Genomic DNA, 19,970 nt, shown 5'->3' on the forward strand with positions numbered 1-19,970 from the left:
TGAGGTAGGTTTTCTGTTATTAGCTGCATTTTATGGGAAACAGAGGTAGGAGAGAAGTTAAGGAATTCGCCCAAGGCCAACCATTCTTTAGATGACCACAGACTGAAATCGCTCAAGGTGAAAGGGGCCCCTGCCTTTCCTGATCCCCTCCAATCACCAAGCATCATCAGGGATTGCAGAGAAAACTCCAGCAATGCCGAAGCTGTGCAAAGAAAACACTTGTCCTTGGACACAGGAGGAGATAAAAGAAGGAGACAGTGGGATGGGGCAGAAACCTCAGCTTTGATCACGGGGAAGCTTAACCAGCTCTCAACAGGGCCAGAGACCCAAACGAGAAGAGCTAGAATATTCTAGCATGCCACTGCGATAAGTGGATCAGGGAGCCAGGGGTATGAATGGTCATAAACTAGAATGGGATAAACTCCCCCGAGTAGAAAGAGCAGAGCAAGCATCATTTCACTTTCTTTTGACGATTTAGGAGGGAATTGAGGGTTTGCATTGCTCTGGGCACATCACGAAGGAGGTCGGGTGTCCCACAGGCATCTGGGACTGTCACAGAGTAAGTGGAGATGGACGGCAGACCTGCCGTGCAAACTGGCTTTTCTTGGCCGCGTGGGGCAGGGGAGGAGTGGAGCTCTGCAGCTCAGCTGCTTTTACCTGGCTTTTGTTCACCGGCCTTTCATTCATCTGTTTATCTTTGAGATGCCCTCCCCTCTCTTCCTCAAAGTACTGGGGGATATTTTTCTTTTGAAAAGTGAAACTGAAATGAAGTCAATACCCTTGCCACGGGCTTTGCCAATAACACTGGAAGAGTCACAGCAGATTAAAATAGGAAGAGACTTGGGAAGTAATTAAGTGCTTCCTTTCTTTGTGGGTTTCGAGGCCCAGCGAGCTGAAGCAGTTGCCAACATGACCAAAACTGCAGCTGACGCCAATTTATCTGGCGGCAGTGGGTGAATCAGTAGTGGGACCTGAGAGGCAAGGTGATGGTTAGAGGGCTATCTGCACTCTATCAGTCATGGCTTAAGTAATGAAAGCTCCAGATAGACCATCAAGCCTCCGTTTAAAAACTCGCCCGAGCTGCACAGATGTTTCTTTAACACTAGAATGAAATGGAACAGAATATTCAAGTGCATGGGGAAATGCACCAGCTGTCACTGGTTTAGGATTCAGCAAGGTACCTGGGACTCCTGGGGACCTCTTTTCCCACGGCCGTCAGAGCACATAGGATGGGGCAGACCAGGCAAGAAATCAATCAACTATCCCTACTGAGCTCCGACCTCCCTGAAAGGGGGAAAACAATCAGCTTGCCCTTGACCTCCAGGGGCTATGTCAGATCTTGACTCTTTTTGGGGCGGAGAGGGGCGCACCCAAGGTATCTGGAAGTTCCCAGGTCAGGATTCGAACCCACCCATGCTGCCGTTGTGACCTACTCCACAGCTGCAGCAACGCTGGCTCCTTGGCCTGCTGCACCGTACGGGCACTTCCAGGTCTTGACTCTCAAGCGGTGGTGGCCGACAAGACCTTTTTGCGGTGATGGAAATGTTCCTATCGGGTAGCCACTAGTTGCATGAGGGTTGAGCATTTGAAATGTGGCCAATGCAACTGGTAAACTGAGTTTTAAATCTTATTTAACTTCAATTCATTTAAATTTAAATGGTCACACAGGGTAGCCGCTACCATATGGGACAGTGCGGCTCTATAGAATTAAATGACAGAGAAGGAAAAAACCTCTGGGCCTTGGGGAATGAGGGATCAAGAAGATCCGGATCTTGCAGCTGCCTCTGTGCCAGCTAAGGCTGGGCTACAGATACTGTGTGCCCCATCCCTGCCCAGAGGCTGCTTAAGACTCCCCCGCTCCTGTCTCGGGGCAGAAATCTCTGTCTTGCCCAAGTTCAGCTGCCTTTTTCTTCCCACCACGCACACAGGCTCACATTTACCTCTTTCTCTGCCTCTTTAAGTTCAGCTTCTTTCTCTTTGACTCTCTGGACGAACATCTGTCTCATCTCTTCTTCCTTTTTCTGGAGCTCTCCTAGGAACTCATTCCTTTTGGCCTCATACGTCTCCTGTAAACTGCACACGTGGTCGGGTTATTTCCCCTGCTTTTGGAATGGCTCCTGTTCGATCAAAACAAGCCCCCCGTGATCCTCGCTGGGTTTCCCCATTCTCCCTCCCTCAATTCTGGGAGACACACAAAAGCAGAACCACAAAGGTGTGGCCACCTGGCTTGGCACACGTGATAGCATGGTCATGGGGTGCTGGGGGAGAGGAATGGGGCAGCCCTGGGAAACCAGAGAGCTGTTTGGAATTGGGAGAGGCTTAGCACATCTGTTTCTATACCCTGATTTAACAGATAAGGAAACAGGCTCAGAGAAGTGAAGTGACCAGCTGAAGATCACACAGCTAGCGGCAGAGCTGGGACCAGATGCTGGGTCTCTTGTCTCATAATCTAGGTCCTTTCACTGCACTATGCTGCCAGGTCCTGGCTCTGAAACGGATCCCATTAGTGAATGATTTCAACAGGCACGTGATGAGATTCCCCCATGTGCTGGACACAGGATCAGGTGACAGCACGCTAGTCACGCAATATCTAGAGCCATGAAGGAACTCACAGTCTAGTGGGAGATGCCGGGGTTAAGTCTCCCTGCCCTCAGTCTGGACTTAGTTGTGAAGAAATAGGAGTTAGCCTGGTGAAGAGGAAGAGGATGTGTGCTCTGAAGAGGGCAGCCTGTGGAAAGGCACAGGTGGAGAAGGAATGGCACAGCTGGGGAGTCAGGCACGGTCCCCCGGGGCTGGGGTAGTAGGAGAGAGCAGGCCTTGGATGCCATGTTAAGACTTAGACGTTTTATTGACTGCGGGGTTCTTTTTTGGCTGCACCTATTTCGTGTGGAAGTTCCCGGGCCAGGAATCAAACCTGCTCCAAAGGAGCAGCCTGAGGTGCTGCAGTGACACGCAAGGTCCTTAACCCACTGAGCCACGAGGGAACTCCTTGACTGCAAAGGTTATAAGCCGGGCTGATGTGATACGATTCGAAAATGGGAAAGATCACTCTGGGTGTTTTGTGAAGGATGGACTTTCCAACAATCCAAGTAAGAAATGACGAGATGTTAACGTGAAGGCTGAGAGGGAAGGGGGGAAATGGGAGACCAGTGAGGGAAGCAGAACTCGCAGGATGTGGCAGGAGTCCAAGATGATTCTGGTTTTTTTGACCTGGGCAACCAGACTGGGGGGCGGGGGTGCGCCAGGGACTGTGACAGGGAACACTGGGGAAGGGGTATGTTGAAGAGGGAAAGAGATGAATTGAATTTTAGACAGCGGGAGTTCCTGTTGTGGCTCAGGGGTTAACGAATCCGACTAGGAACCATGAGGTTGCGGGTTCAATCCCTGGCCTCGCTCAGTGGGTTAAGGATCCGGTGTTGCCATGAGCTGTGGTGCAGGTCGCAGACGTGGCTTGGATCTGGTGTTGCTGTGGCTGTGGCGTAGGCTGGTGACAACAGCTCCGATTAGACCCCTAGCCTGGGAATCTCCATATGCCAAGGGAGCGGCTCAAGAAAATGGCAAAAAGACCAAAAAAAAAAAAAAAAAAAGGAATTTTAGACACCTTGAATTTCAGGTACATCCTCTGTGGGATGGCCAAGTGCAAATATCCAAAATAAATAAATAAAAGGAATTTGGGGAGTTCCCGTTGTGGCGCAGCGGAAACGAATCCGACTAGCAACCATGAGGTTTTGGGTTCAATCCCTGGCCTTGCTCAGTGGGTTAAGGATCCGGCGTTGCCATGAGCTGTGGCGTAGGTTGCAGACACGGCTTAGATCCCGCGTTGCTGTGTCTGTGGTGTAGGCCGGCAACTGTAGCTCCAATTTGACTCCTAGCCTGGGAACCTCCATATGCCACAGGTGCAGCCCTAAAAGGACAAAACACCAAAAAAAAAAAAAAAGGAATTAAAAAAATGAAAATAAAACAAAAACAAAAAATTAAAATAAATAAATAAATAAACAAGTGAAAATATCCAGTAAGCAGTGGGATCACTGGGTTTGGAGCTCAAAAGTAAGATGTTCGCTTGGGAGTCATCTATTTCTAGGTGGTAATTAGGACGGTGAGAGTAGAAAGAACCAGCCTCAAAGAAAACAGAGAGTGAAAGGGGCTGAGGTCCGAGGAAAGAACCTGTAAAGGAACAGGCTGAGTGAAATGAAGGAGGCTGAGGAGTAGCGCTCCAGAGAGGACTAAACCGGCTGCACTTGCGCTAGAAAAGCCAACAGCAGAGGGAACTGCAGGAAGGAGGCAGCGGGAGGACGATCAAACAAAAAAGATGCTACACTGGACTTGGCCATGAGTACGTGACCGACCTTGGAGAGAGTTACCTTCATTCAGTGGCGTAGCGGGGGCAGGAGCCAGTAAATACAGAACAATTCTTTCTCCTTCCCATCAGAGCCAAACTCCTCGAGGGGGCAGAGGCTGGTGCCAAGGAGCACAGTGAGGGAGAGTTTCTTTAGGATGGGGATGTCTGCCTGCACCGTGGAAAGGAGCCAGCAGAGAAAGCGTGCAGAGAGCGGGACGCAGGGAAACAGAGGTGGTCAGCATGGAGCCAAGGAGGAGGGGCGGGACCAGATGACGCCTCTTCCCCAGCAGAGGCAGATTAAAGGAAGTAGAGAGAAAGCTAAGGGAACGACCACCAGAGAGACAAGCCTGTTTCCCTCTAACCCCAGGGGCTCCAGTAGCCCCTGTCTGTGAAGGGGAGTGAGCTCACCCATCCAGAACCAGGCATCCCCTAAGGAATCGCTATGCTTTGTCCCCAGGCTGGCTTTCCGCCATGAACAGGTTCTATGGGATCTCAGAGGCCATTTGAAGGCCTTCTTAGCCCACAAGCATCCCTCTCACTTGCTTTGCTTATCGAGGCCTGACATTTCCTGAAAGGAGATCTGAGCTCCAATAAAGGGCACCAGACGGTAATTTACAACCTGGGGCTCACATCACACATCATGCGTACAGATCAGACACATGCTTATAGCTCCCATCAGCAGAGTTATTTGAAAGCATTTGAAGCAATGCTTTCAAAAACAGTCCTCGGAGTTCCCGTGGTGGCGCAGTGGTTGACGAATCGGACTGGGAACCATGAGGTTGAAGGTTCGAACCCTGGCCTTGCTCAGTGGGTTAAGGATCTGGCATTGCCATGACGTAGGTCGAAGACGCGGCTCGGATCCTGCGTTGCCGTGGCGCTGGCGTAGGCCAGAGGCTACAGCTCCCATTCGACCCCTAGCCTGGGACTCTCCATATGCCATGGGTGCAGTCCTAGAAAAGGCAGAAAGACAAAAACAAAACAAAACAAAACAAAACAAAACCAGTCCTCTTCTCTGAAAGCATCTTAGATTCTGATTGGTGATGCCAATGATTATTAACATTCTGTGGTCAAAACAAAACTTGTACCACACGAACCCTAGGGACAGTGAGCGAAGAGCCAGAAGTTCATTAGCAGGTGTGCAACAATAACTGCTACCTAGTTCCATCTGGTTTTGATAATGGGGAAGGAAGTAAAAACAGACTAAGGGGAGCTCCCTGGCGGCACAGTGGGCTAAGGATCTGGTGTTGTCACTGCTGTGGTGCAGGTTCCATCACTGGCCTGGGAACGTCTGCATGCCACACGTTCAGCCAAAAAGATAGACTGGAAACTTGACAGAGCAGCAGGAGCCTGATGAAGAAAGTAGGGCAGCCGCCAGGCATGAAGTGCCACGGGGAGGGACAAGGCCGGGTTCAGGGCTTGCAGCTGCCATGTGTGTGCCCGTGGCAGCTGAACTGTCGCCTTGCCCAGTTCCCCGCCTCCTGCCTGGCTGTGCTCACAATCAGGGCGGCAGTGCTTACCCCGCCCGCACTTTACCGGGGTCAGGGAGGGACAGGCAAGTGGCACTGGCTAGTGACAGCCCTGCGGCTCGGGGCTTGTGCACCTGCGCCTGCCTCCCCTGTGAATTCCCTAGGGCGAGTCTTTCGCACGCCCTGGTGGGCTGAGCTGAGCTGGGCCGGGCTGGGGGGGGGGGACCTACCTGAAGGGTTTGCTGTCAGGGTCGGTGTCCTTGAAGCCCATCTCCTCCAGCTTACAGCGGCGGTACAGCTCATAGTGCCGGCTGTGCGTCTGCTCCCGGAGGTCCTCCATGTTGACCCGGATCAGCATCTCCCGCAGCTTGACGAAGTCGCAGTGGGCTTCATTTTCAACTACACAGCAGGGGTTGGGGTATGGAAAGTGCATTGAAAGGAAGGCCCGAAGAAGCAGAAATGGATGAAAAGAGAGGCGAACTGTCTAACAGTGACATCGCCTTTTGATCTTCGTATATAGAGCCCTCGATTTTGCCTCCTAATTGGCTTCGCTACTAAAAAGTTCCAAGGGCGACAGTCAGGGGAAACTGCAACACCATAAAGATACCTGAGATGACCTTCAGTAGCACCTCAACCAATCAGACACTCACAGGAGTGCTTGCTCCACACCACTTTTAGGACCATGGCAAATGCATATGTAGCCACCCGTCTGATAAATGCTTGCAGAATCTCTGTTTCCGGGATTGTATGAGGCACTGGGAATTCAGAAACGAAGTCATGGAGTCCTGTTCATAGGAGCTTCCAGTTTAGTGGAAGAACAGATGAAATACACAAATACAGGACAATGCAAAAATGCCCAGCACGGAAGTAAAAGCCAAGGTGCAACGAAAGCCCAGAAAAGGGGGGCCTGAGAACTCTGGGGAGAATGATGGCTTCACCAAAGAGGTGACAGACCCCTAAGATGACTCTTAAAGGAAGACTAGGCATTTGTCAGGCTAAGGTGCTCGTCCTTGCAAGGTCTCCGTGAGTTTAGGCAAGGTTACAGAGCTAGTACGTTGTAAAGTTAGGATTGCAAAGTTAGGATTCCAACCCAGGTCATCTAAAGGAGAGGCAAAGGCTTCGAGCAGGTGCTAAAGTCCAAAGAATAAGGGGAAAAAACTAGGACATCAACAAATGACAGTGACAGGAGGGGTGTGGACCACAGGTGTGGCCCATCTGGATGGTAGAAGGTTCAAAAGAGGTGTTTTTAGAGGGTGGATAATGACCTGATGGCAGCAATGGTGAGCAGGACAGAGTGGGCTCCACTTTGGAGCCTGAGTGAATAAGCCCCCTGCTCCAAAAGCCTGCGGCAAAGGTCTGCATTTGGGGCAGTGGCCAAGAAGGACAGAGGTGTGGCCCTAATCCCTGCAAAGGGGCTTTGGGTTGGAAGGTAAGGTCTGAGCAGTGCTCTAGCCCGTGGCTCTGGACACGGCTCACTTTGCTGGCACTGGGGAGGACCCCGGCCAGACCATGTCCGGACAGTGGCGTCTGAGATGATGAACCGGCACAGTCACCTGTGCGAAGGTCATGGGGGCTGGGAGGGAGTCTGCAATGACAGGGTGGCAGAGTTGCAGCAGACTGCCCTGTGGTCATCAGCGCAATCTCTCCAAAACCCCAATCTGCTCACGTAACCCCTCGCTTAAGACCCCTTGCCTTGGAGAGAAAGCCCCTCGCAGTCCCAGAAGACACTGGCATATCCATCAGGCACCTTCCCAGGACCGCCTCCTTCTCCATCCCAGAGAGTGGTCCCTGGCAGCCAGTCAGGAGGGAGGCCAAAGCCCCTGCAAGGCCCAGAAGCGCGGTTCCTCTCACTCAGAACAGTGAACTCCGATTTAACGAGAAACACTTTCAAAAAACCCGTGTTGGTTGGGTGCGGAGGGAGGGGTCTGAATCAGATGACATCATCGGGACCACGTCTGCTAGCTTCTCCTCATTTCAGCTCAGGTGCCAATCTCTCAGGCTCCAAATTCACTCCCAAGGTGGGACTGTCGGTCCAGACAGCATGTGCAAGTGTTCTGAGGAGCATCCCTGGTTCCAAATGGTAGAGGGGACCAAAACCTCGCACGGCTCTGATAACCAGTGTTGTCCTAGCCGTGGAAAAGAGGGTCTCCGGCATGTCCCAGAGTGCACCAGCCTTTGACGCGACGTAGGCAACTTCCCACCCCATTTCCGTTTCTTTGCTCAGTGGCTAGGGGGAGTTTCCAGTGATCCAGACACTGTCTTACACACAGGCCCCTGCCATCCACCACCCAGCATGTAGCTGGAGACTTGGAGGACCAGACACTTGTTCCATTCATGGCAATGTCCCGGGCCTTGCTTCAGCCACTGAACTGACCAGCGCCAAGGGTAACTCACTTAACACGCATCAGGTGGACCGCAAAAGGAATTTTCCTGAGCCTGTAGGCAATATGCCTGTTTTTAAATTGCAAAATAATCAGACATACAAAAGAGGGCTTGAAATGTACAATTTCAAGAATTTTAAAAAATGAAGTTCCCGTCGTGGCACAGTGGAAATCCGACTAGGAACCATGAGGTTGCAGGTTCGATCCCTGGTCTTGCTCAAGTGGGTTAAGGATCTGGCGTTGCCATGAGTTGTGGTGTAGGTCGCAGACATGGCTTGGATTCCGCGTTGCTGTGGCGTAGGGCGGCAGCTGTAGCTCTGATTAGACCCCTACCTGGGAACCTCCATATGTTGCAGGTGCAGCCCTAAAACTCAAAAAAAAAAAAAAACCTCAACCCAAAAAAACAGAATTTTAAAAATGAGCACCTGTATCCATGGCCCAGGTGAAATGTCACCAGCCCCTAGAAGTCCCTTCCTGAGCTCATTCCTCTCCTTCCTTCCAAGAGTTGACCGCTTCCCTGACTTTGGGCTTTATCCTTCCTTTGTTTTTCTTTATGGTTTTACTTTTTATGCATGAATTTTAAAGTTTAGTTGTATCTACTTTTGGAATCTGTATAAATGGAATCACAAAGCCTGTATGCTTCTATGATTTACTTAGCTCAACATTATGTTTCTGAGATGCATTGCTATAGGTGCAACTATAGTCCATCCCCTTTGGCTGCTGTATCATATCACATTGTTTGAACATTCTGCAATTCATCCAATCTATTTTTAAAGTTATTAAAATTTTTTATGTTGTCTTCTTTTTCAAATTTTTTATTATAGGTGATTTCCAATGTTTTGTCCATTTCTGCTGTACAGCAAAGTGACCCAGTTATACAAATATATACATTCTTTTTCTCATACTGTCTTCCATCATGTTCCAATCACAAGGCATCCAATCTACTTTTCATCGCTACCTGAGTTGTTTCTATTTGCTATTATGAATAGCACTGCTGTACCTTCTTATACACCTCCTGGTACAGTCACGTGGGTACACATGCTTTCTTTTCTAAATTTTTTTATTTGTGTTTATTTATTTATCTTTTTGTCTTTCGAGGGCCGCACTTGCCGCATATGGAGGTTCCCAGGCTAGGGGTCAAATCCGAGCTGTAGCCACCGGCCTACAACTCGGGATCCGAGCCGCGTCTGCGACCTACACCACAGCTCATGGCAACACCGGACCCTTAACCCTCTAAGCGAGGCCAGGGATCGAACCTGCATCCTCATGGATGCTAGTCAGATTTGTTTCTGCTGAGCCACAACGGGAACTCCGACACATGCTTTCTTGCACACTCCTTGCTACCTTACTCCAAGGACATTTATTTTTCTTTTAGGGAATGCTTTCTCCATTAGAGACACAGCGAGCCTGCTCACCGAAGAGCATCCAGGTACGGAGCCAGAGTTTGCCCCCGGCGACCCCTATGGATGTTTGAGGCGGAGCGAATGTGTAGACACTGGGGACATAGGGGCTGGGGACAGGCAAGGAGACAGACAGGAGATCCTGCACGAGGCCCCTCTCCTCACTCACCCTGCACCGTGCCCCAGGGGTACTGCCGCGCCTTCATCATCTTGTTGCCTATCTTCAGCTCCTCTGTGCTGCCAATGACGGCAAACGGCAGGTGGGCCTGAAACAGGAGGCAGACAAAGGCTCAGAGCGACCCCCAGTATAGCTGCTGCTCATCTCCGGGGCCTCGGCCCTCCCGCTGCGGTGTTCCCTCACTGTCGCCATCATCAAGGGGCATTTCTTAAGCTCCTGAGCTGTCTGGGGAGAAGAGGCCTCATCCAAGATTTGGCTGTTCAGAAATTCACACAAGAAGGTATAACAAGGACGTGGCTGAGTGCATAGGGAACAAAGACAGAAAATAAGCAGAATAATAAGCAGATACACAGATTAGCCAGCTCTTCAGTCTTCACAGTTGCTGAGGGGAAGCACCTTTGCAGAATGGGTGAGTGGGATGAGGGGGGGCTACGTATGGACAGAGATTAAGGAGAACCCAGGGGGGTCACTGCCCACCCCCACCCCCACCTCCCCAGAGTGTGAGCCCGGAGAACAGGCACTTACTGAGACCACACTGCTGACTGAGATGCACAGAGCGAGGCCAGGGATCAAACCTGCATCCTCATGGATGCTAGTCAGGTTCATTAACAGCTGAGCCACGATGGAACTCCACTAGTCCGGTTCTTAACCCACTGAGCCACACGGTAACTCCTCCATTTTACAGAAGAGGAAGCTGAGGTCCAGAGGGGCCAAGTGACTTGCCAGCAGCCACACTATAGTAACAGGCAGAGCTAGGGGTGACTCTGACTTCAAAACCCACCGCTGCCGGTCTTCCACTCCCCTTTGGGGGGCTTGAGCAGCAGATGTGGGGAGCACTCTAAACCCGGGGGGGTGGTAAATTGGCTGGGCAAAGCCAGATTGTAAGAGGTGTTTTAAATCTGAGCTCAACAGCCAATCCTATCTCTCTGTTCTCCTCCAGCTCTGCACCCCAAGAATGTTCTCCAGAGTGGAAGGGCACAGAAGTCAATCAGGGAGTTCCCGTCGTGGCGCAGTGGTTAGCGAATCCGACTAGGAACCATGAGGTTGCGGGTTCGGTCCCTGCCCTTGCTCAGTGGGTTGACGATCCGGCGTTGCCGTGAGCTGTGCTGTAGGTTGCAGACGCGGCTCGGATCCCGCGTTGCTGTGGCTCTGGCGTAGGCCGGGGGCTACAGCTCTGATTCGACCCCTAGCCTGGGAACCTCCATATGCCGTGGAAGCGGCCCAAAGAAATAGCAAAAAGACAAAAAAAAAAAAAAAAAAAAAAGTCAATCAGGAGCTCAGCGTCAGGGCATCTGCTCAGCCCCCCAGGGCGGGGCTGTCCAGCTGAGACAGCTCTCCCTTCACCCTCTCAGCTGCTCTAGGATGATCATCGCAGGTATCCCCCCACCCCTTCCCACTCCCATGACTGTCCCTGAAATAGGGACATAGGAAAGAGGGAAAGAGGGGGTTATGGGTATGGAAGGTGGGCGAGGGATGGAGGTGGGAAATGTGTCATCGGTCCCAGTAAGGGAAGGTCGGAGTTCCCTCATGGCTCAGGGGTTAAGGATCTGGTGTTGTCACTGCTGTGGCTCTGGTTACAGCTGTGGTGTGGGTTCAATCCCTGGCCTAGGAACTTCCGCATGCCCTGGGAGGGACCAGAAAAAAAAATCTAGTAGGGGAGGGTTAAGAGGGTCACTGGGCATGTGACGCATGGACCAATAGGGGGTGGGCAATGAATTCCTAAAAAGCCTGCCTAAGGACCAGAGCGTCTCTGACCTCTGCAAGCCAGCTCTGTAAGGGGGTCATCTGGGCACAATTCATTCCCCCTCAGGGATCCAAGACATGTCAGGAGCTTCAAATCCACTCCCAAACACTTTCTGCCCCTCCTGCAGAGACCTCAGAGCACCGGTCACTGGAGGGGACAGCGATGGCAGAGGGCTAGACCGAGTTGTATCATTCCCACGCAACCTGGGCTCTCAGCTGAAAGTGATGGAGGGGGAGGGCGTGTGAAGTGGAAAGTACTTCTCTGGGCTCAAGAACCAAAAAAGAGAAAAAAATCCAAGAAGAGAATAAAGGCATAAAAAAAAAGTCAGTATTCCCTTGGGTCTGTTATTTTTATCTCCAAAAGACATTGTTAATTAGAATGACAGGATCACTTGCTTCCCCTCTTCCTTAAACTGCTGTCATTTTAGCCCTCCCTGCTCTAAAACACACAGCACCCCCACCACGGCAGCTTCAGAAGGCTTCCAAGAGCCCCCAAGGCACACGCCTTTGTAACCAGCGTCAAAGTCTGTTCTGATAAGCATATGCAAGAATACCACTTCCGAGTGCTCCCAGGCAGATTTCATTTGATTCCACATCAGCCTTACTGGGCTGTTATTATAAACCCCATCCATGGTTTGCAAAACTGGAGCACTGAAAAGCTGCCTGAGTTGCCCAGGTCGCTAACCCCCCCTGCCCAAATCTTCCCAGGGAGCAGCGAGGACGCTGCCCTGTAGCTGCCCGCTTCTCCCAGCCACCCAGGGCTAGAAGCTAGCTAACCTTGAACCACAAAGGGCAGGAAATCATGGGGCCAGCTCTGGTCCTTTTTCTGCTGTTTTGGAGTGATTGATGGCTCTGACAACCAGAATAGTCAGGAAGAGCAGGGAGAAGGTAAACCCTCCAACCGACCCCAGCTTTGGGGGTGACACTGGATACGAGGGCCCCGGGAGGAGAACTGCAAAAAGGCAGTGCTGCTGCTGATACACGGACAGGTTCCTAAGGGGACTCCGCCTCACGCTGTCTCGCCCAAGAGACCTCTGGCGCTCTGGTCTCAGAAAACTCCAACAAAAGATAGTCCCGAGGAGTTCCCGTTGTGGCTCAGCAATAACGAACCCGACTAGTATCCATGAGGACTCCGGTTCGATCCCTGGCCTCACTCAGTGGGTTAAGGATCCGGCGTTGCCGTTGTGGTGTAGGTTGCAGAGGCAGCTCAGATCTGGTACTGCTGTGGCTCTGGTGTAGGCCAGCGGCTGCAGATCCAACTAGACCCCTAGCCTGGGAACCTCCATATGCCACGTGTGTGGCCCTAACACCAAAAAAAAAAAAAAAAAAAAAAAAAAAAAAAAAAAAAGGAAGAAAAAAAAAAAGAGAGAGCTAGTCCCAAGACTCCTGGGAGTCTGTTCCCAGACTCAATACCTTTACAGCTTCACATGTACCTTAAATTCCTCTTGGAACATTTTCAAGTGTTCAGTGATCCAACTGGCATGAATTATTCCACTCTGGCTTCACTACGTCCGTTCTACTGGTGAGGTTAGGTGACCATTCCCCTTAGCTCGGTGAAATACTGTCAGGACCGTTTATTCCTCCTCTTCTGATAACACCCTGAGTATGCATGGCCTCCTCCTGGAGGTGGGGTGGGGACACAGTATTTCCCAATCCAGCTGCTGGTTGTGCCCGCCTCCACTCCAGGCTCCTATCAGTGACTGAGCCACAGCATTGCCTGATTCTCTCTCGAGTCAAACCTTGTTGGTGATTCCCACAAACACAGGGGCCAACAATAGAAATGGCACTGCTGCCTTGGGAGAAAAGACAGGCTCGTGCCTATGGGTCTCCCTGTGACCCTTGCTGGTCACCCATGTGCTCTCGCTGGGCCCATGTGCCTCTTTGGGGACCAAACCCAAGACCTCACAGGCCAACTGACTGAGCCAAGTCCAGTCACCAGGCCTACTCCCTGGTCCCTGACCATGGTTTGAACCATTCAAAGAGCCACATTTGAATTGAACATAGCAATTTTCAGCATTGAAGTCTACAACCTTGAGAGGTCTCAGAGCATAGGATGAAAGCGGCATGCCATGACGTCTCCCTCCCCTCTCTCATCTCCTCAAACTGAAATGAAGGTGTCAGAGCCACCCCGCAGCCAAGGGGAAGGCCAAGCCCTCATGACTCTCACTTCCTGCCATGAAAATCCCCAGGGGAAGTTGTGGGATGACTGTCTGGTCTTTTCCGCTTGGGCAAGAGGCCTCTTCCACTCTTCCAATTCGGTTCCCAGGACAATTGGCTGGGGTGGCTGAGGCTGTGGGGTTGGAGTCAAATCCAGAATTGAAAAGCCAGCACCCATTCCTCCAACCGCCCAAGCTCGGCTCTCTAAGAATGACGCTTTACATGCCATGGCTTTATCTGAAGACCCAGGCTGACACAGTTATTCCAGTGCCTGCAGGCTGAGCCATCCTGCCCCTGTGTTTTAACCTTTTCCCCCGTCACAACACATGTAACACACAGCGTTCATATGCACACACACAACCCCCCCCCTCACTGCCCCGTGCATGCCCAGTGTCAGGCACACTAGCTGTGATCCACCCCTGCTTGTTCCACTAAAAAATAACTGGGTGGAGGGAGTTCCCTGGTGGTTTAGGGGGTTAAGGATCTATACTGTCACTGCTGTGGCTCGGGTTGCTGCTGTGGTGAGGTTTGATCCCTGGCCCTGGAACTTTCACATGCTGTAGGGGCAGCCACCAAAAACAAACAAACAAACAGCATGGTGGAGCATGAGGAAACCATCACTGAGCGATGCTATTTAAGGATAACCCTGAAACCAGTCAAATGTCGCTTTGCAAAATGAAACCCTGGTACACTCTGAACTCTTGTAAGAAAGGACTCAGAACCCCTCCACAGCCAAAACAGCATGGCTGAGAACCACTGCTTCGTAACTCGAGAAGTTTCCAACCTTGAGGCGGAGCCTGTCGGAGCTTCAACCAAAGGCCCAGAGCTAAGTGGAGCCCAAATGGATTGTCACTCCTGACCCACAATATAGTGAGAGGTCGTTTTGTGTGATGCCCTGAGATTGCTGAGGACTCTTCGCCCCCATCTATTCTTAGCAAAGCAAACTCCGAGCCTGAAAGCTGACTAGCGACTTAGGGAATCCAGGCTGGGAAGGCACCTGCGGCCCGACGTTCCAGACATCAATCAGTGCCAGTGACACCAGAAGATGCTTCTCTCTGGGCTCCAATGTTTTCTGCAGACTAGGCTCCCTTTCAGGTTTTCTCGTCATGACCGAAGATAGTTTTCATCAAGATGCCCTGACTGCTGGAGAGGATAAGCACCCCCTCCCCTTTTTTTTGCTTTTTAGGGCCACACCCAAGGCATGTGGAGGTTCCCAGGCTAGGGGCTGAATCAGAGCTACGGCTGCCGGCCTGCTCCACAGCCACAGCCACATGAGATCCGAGCCTCATCTGCAGCCTTCACCACAGCTTATGGCAATGCCAGATCTCTGGGCCACTGAGAGAGGCCAGTTATGGAACCTGCAATCCTCATGGATACTAGTCGAATTCATTTCTGCTGCACCACAATGGGAACTCCACTTTTTTTTTTTTTTTTCTCGTTTTTTGATGCTCACTGGTCAGAAAGGCTACAACACCTCCCGCAATCCACACAGCTCTACTCTTGGGCCAGGTCTGCAGATTTGACAAAGATGATGCGGACGGCTCCTCACAAACACACCTCAGGCGAACTGCTGGGCATGAAGGTAGACCAGACAATGGCTTGCTGGCCCGCTATGCTAATTTGTCGGCCAATTCAGAGGAGGTGGCGGCTGATGCTGTAATGATAACTTTGGGGGCGGCAGCAGCAGGAAAGTTTTCTAAAAATGGCTTTTATTACCAGGCTTTCCTGTGTTTGGCTATACCCAGGCATTATGTCATTAGGAAAAACTGAGGCCTCTCAACAGAGAAAAAGAAAGCTGTTCCCAAAGCAGAGGCTTTCTGCAAGCTATTAGCTGTCTCCTTGAAATCACAACATTGAAGATTTCTCAGCAACAGCATCAACACATTGTAAAGCAGCATGAGGAGATGTTTGACTCCCTGCCTTCTTCATTACTCATTCCTCTAGTAGGGGGAGTGGGGGAGGAAAAATGGCAAGTGGTTGGTTGTGTTTTTTTTTTTCCTTCGACTCATTCACACTTAATAAAGCAAAACATAACCCTGAAATTCCAAAATAACCTTTCTCTGGTCACCAGACAAATTGGAGGCTACGTGTCCTTTTTCCTCCCAGGGGCAGAGGGGTTGAGAATCTGAGTACAGATTCACCTCGAGTCTCAGAAGCCAACCAACTTTTCAGCCTTGTCTTCTTGTACCACATCAATTGTCGTGGCATTGCTTTGGTCAGAGACAAAAACTGCTTGCCTTTCCAGCATTCCCAGGTGGTCTGCCTGGCCTAGACCAGAGCAGCATCAAAGAGGAGATGGAAAGGAATCCCCTTGTGGCACAGCGGGTTAAGGATCCAGCATTGTCACTGCAGCAGCTCTGGTGGCTGCTACGGCACAGGTTTGATCCCTGGCTGGGGAATTCCTCATGCCACGGATGCAGCCCCACCCCCACCCCACAAAAAAAGAGGGGATGGAAGGAGAGGTCTGAATCCCCTGCTCCAGTTGCTGCCGGAGTCAGCTTGTGTCCCCCCACTGCCTCCTGTCTCTAGTTATTAATCTCTGCATCTCTGAGCAGAGAGGAGCTGTTTGCTTCTGGATTCTTTCTCGCAAACACCCGAGACGCAGATAATCAAGAGGTGACTACACCAAGATGGATGGTGAGAGCAAACAGCCAGAAAGTTGAAGCCCCGCGCTTCCCACTCACGTTCATGGTTCCATTGATCTCTGCCACCGACTCATCATCTGTGGGGAACTGGTAGATCTGGACTCCGTTGCTGACAAGCTCGCTGGTGATTTTGATTTTGAACTTCGTTAGCTCACTCTTAGAAATGGCATCCGATTTGGCAATGATGGGGATGATGTTCACCTAGGGAAGGGAGGGGCAAAAGCGACATCACTGTTGGCAATCCACAGCCGATGGCAGCACGACCTAGGACTTCTGCCAGCTGCCAGAGGGAGCAGCTCAACCCAGTGATCTAGGACTGGCCACCTCTGTAGCCAAACAGCAATACAATAAATAGCAGTGGATGCTTACTATGTGTTGGGCACCGAACTAAGGGCTTTACATAGATTAACATAACTCACCCTGACACTAACCCTCTCAAGAGATCTTAGTACCACTATTTTACCAAAGAGAAATTGAGGCACAGAGAGGCTAACTAGCTTGTCCAAGGCCACAGAGCCTGTGAGTAACAGAACCGGGATCCAGATCCAAGTTCAGCCTTGTTCCTAAGTCCATAGTCTCAACCATGTGCTATCCTCCAGCTCAGATCCAAATTGACGAGCTGTGTGATATCTTATTATCAAGGTCACGGCTTGGGTGTTTTTTTTTTTTTTTTTTTTGTCTTTTTGCCATTTCTTGGGCCGCTCCCACGGCATATGGAGGTTCCCAGGCTAGGGGGCCAATCGGAGCCATAGCCACCGGTCTACACCACAGCCACGGCAACACGGGATCCCAGCCGAGTCTGCAACCTACACCATAGCTCACGGCAACGCCAGATCCCTAACCCACTGAGCAAGGCCAGGGATTGAACCTGCAACCTCATGGTTCCTAGTCGGATTTGTTAACCACCGAGCCACATCGGGAACTCCACGGCTTGGGTGATTTGAAGCAGGAAGCTGACTGTTGGGAATCTGCGGTAGACAAAGTGAGAGGTGGCCACTCCTTGCTAAAGTAAATTGGCCCAACCCATCCGGTGCAGGCTAGCCCCAGTCAGCATGAAAGGGACCCACGTGGGAAGGGAGAGAGGGCAGAGCTCCATGAAGATGTACACCTGGCCCTCCTTCTGGCAGCAAACACTGATGAACCAACCTGCTTTGGCGAAAATGACCCTCTGTTCCCAATTTGACCTGAGACTTAGCCAAAAAGGTATACTGCAGGAGTCTCATGGTTAATTTCTGTTTAAAAAAAGCACGCATAAATGCCCAGTTTTGGACAGCAGGAGAAAGACCTGCTGCCACCCCAAAGTTCAATCCACCTTAACCTTGATCCTTGAAATTCCTCCAAGAAGGGACAAGGCTTTTACTGCTGGAAGGGGAAGGAACTTGAAACACACGTGCCCTAGTGAGACAGCGCACAGCTATGCTCAAGTTCACATGGAGAGCACGGGCGGTCCTGCCTGCAGACTCCAATGCGCGGGCATGGATGGTGCTCTGGCCCTGAAAAAAGCTGCAGATTTAAGACAAATCCTGCCTCCTTTGCACTTTGCCTTGGGAATGCCTCCAGGAGCTGACACCACCGCTGCAGGTGATGGTCAAAGATAGACTGGACCTTGGAGGCACCTCCTTTGACGGCTTCAGGCCGTGGGGAGTCAAAGCCCTTGTCAAGATGTCAGAGCAGGCAGGGCCAATTCTTGCTGCTTTTCACCACATCCCCCATGGGCACACTGTAAACACAGGTCAAAGCCTGCTACCTAACTCAGCCCACTGCCAGGGCACCGGCTGCAGGGCTCTCTGCGACCCTCTTCAAGACATGCCAAGCAGGGTGACACTTCCCAAGCAGCCCATTACTCATGGGCAGTGAGCTCACTGCTGCGAAAAATGAGAAACTGCTCCTATTTTGATAATGATTGAGACTCAGTTTTTGTAGTGGATGTGCTACTAAACAACTGCATATAAAGCAGATTTTTTTTGGAAAATAAATTCCCTGAATCCCAGACCCCTTACAAGTTATCTGACCTTGAGCAAGCTACCTCACTGTGCCTCAGGTTCCTAGTGTGTCACATCGGAATAATAATATTACCTACCACACTGGATTATTGGAAGGATGAAGTAAAAATAATGCATATAAAGTACTCCTCACAGTGCCAGACACATATGAAATGTTAGGGGGGAAATGTACTAGTTATTAGGCTTTTTAAAGAATCTTGTGGTCAATTCTTTTGCACAACCAATAATCCTTTTTTTTTTTAGGTTTTTTTGTTTTTGTTTTTGTTTTAGTTTTTTCGTCTTTTATCTTTTTAGGGCCGCACCCACGGCATATGGAGGTTCCCAGGCTAGGGGTCCAATCGGAGCTATAGCCGCCGGCCTGCACCACAGTCACAGCAACGCAGGATGCGAGCCGCATCTGCGACCTACACCACATCTCATGGCAACGCCGGATTCTTAACCCACTGAGTGAGGCCAGGGATCGAACCCACAACCTCATGGTTCCTAGTCAGATTCATTTCTGCTGCGCCAAGATGGGAAAACCAATAATCCTTTAACACGAAGAATCACTGTCTAATTTATATCCGATGCGGAACTTGCATTGTTCAATATCTCTTAAAACAGGACATGCCTGATTCCTACAGCTGTCCTTCTTGGGTATGGAGGTGATAGAACCTGGTGCCACAGATCTGAGTTCAAATCTAGGCTCCACCCAGAGCTGGCTCTATGACAATGGGTGGGGCACCTCACCTCTTTGAGCCTCAGTTTTCTCTTCTATAAAATGGGGGATAATGATAGTGTTTGCCCTACGGGGTTGCTGTGAGGATTCAGTGAGATACTCCATGAGGTACCTGTACAGTGGTGACATATGATGAGGGTTGAACAAATGTGAGCTGCTTTGATAAAAATTATCATTGATGATAAGAATAGTAACAGTGCAGATCAAGTCTGCATGTTTGATTCTGGTACAGGCCAGTTAACACCGGGACAAAGGAAAAACGCTTTCCCATTGCCAAAGCCTGAGCCCCTAGACCCGGGCAGCCATCTTGCTTGTAACCACCTTTGTGCCCAAGAGGGATCAGGGCAGAAAGACAGCTCGGGGCAGACTCATGGCCAGTGCTGGGCAAACATCACAAAGCATACGACTCAGCTGCTGGATCCATGAACCCCATCTGCACGGAGGGACAAGGATGAAGAGGAGGATTAGGACACCACAGCCTCTGCTGGATTCTGGCATCCGCACCACCCAAGAGACCAGGGAGAGGGAGCCCCACGTGCCCTGCTGCCCACCCACCCCGGCCCCTGCCTCCCTACCTTACTGTCCAGCTTCTTCATCGTCACTAGGTCCAGAGACTTCAAGGAGTGACCCGTGGGGGCGATGAAGTACAAGCAGGCGTGGATGCGGGAGTCGTGGTAGGTGTGCAGTACCCTGCGGATCTTCAGCTCCTCCTGCAGATAGGCCTCAAATTGGGCGTCGATGAATTCCACGATGGGCTTGTAGCTGAAGGGGAGTGGACGGAAAGGGCCAGGCCACTTCAAAAACCTGGATGTTGCTAGGTTTCTAAACTCCTTCACAAGGTTCAAATGCCCTCGGTAACCTGACTGTCCCCAGCCAGCTGGATTTCTCCACTGCCTCTCAGTGGGTCTCCAGTCCCGTCAGACTGACCACCTCTTTGGTC

The 19,970-nt window shown here is 51.0% G+C and overlaps 1 protein-coding gene across 16 annotated transcripts in view; it reads right to left on the minus strand.

Moving 5' to 3' along the window:
* The window catches only part of SEPT6 (septin 6), a 72,871-nt gene that overhangs the window by 11,335 nt on the left and 41,566 nt on the right, over positions 1–19,970 (minus strand). For all 16 annotated transcript variants that reach the window (XM_021080249.1, XM_021080248.1, XM_013986373.2 and 13 more), the window contains 5 exons: positions 19,606–19,792; positions 16,349–16,510; positions 9,756–9,852; positions 6,036–6,204; positions 1,941–2,073 (listed from right to left, as the gene is read on the minus strand). In XM_021080249.1, coding sequence (XP_020935908.1) covers positions 1,941–2,073; positions 6,036–6,204; positions 9,756–9,852; positions 16,349–16,510; positions 19,606–19,792 — 748 coding nt within the window. The remainder of the gene's footprint in view (positions 1–1,940; positions 2,074–6,035; positions 6,205–9,755; positions 9,853–16,348; positions 16,511–19,605; positions 19,793–19,970) is intronic.

The sequence above is a fragment of the Sus scrofa genome, chromosome X (genome assembly GCF_000003025.6).
Source record: "Sus scrofa isolate TJ Tabasco breed Duroc chromosome X, Sscrofa11.1, whole genome shotgun sequence".
Lineage (NCBI taxonomy): Eukaryota > Metazoa > Chordata > Mammalia > Artiodactyla > Suidae > Sus > Sus scrofa.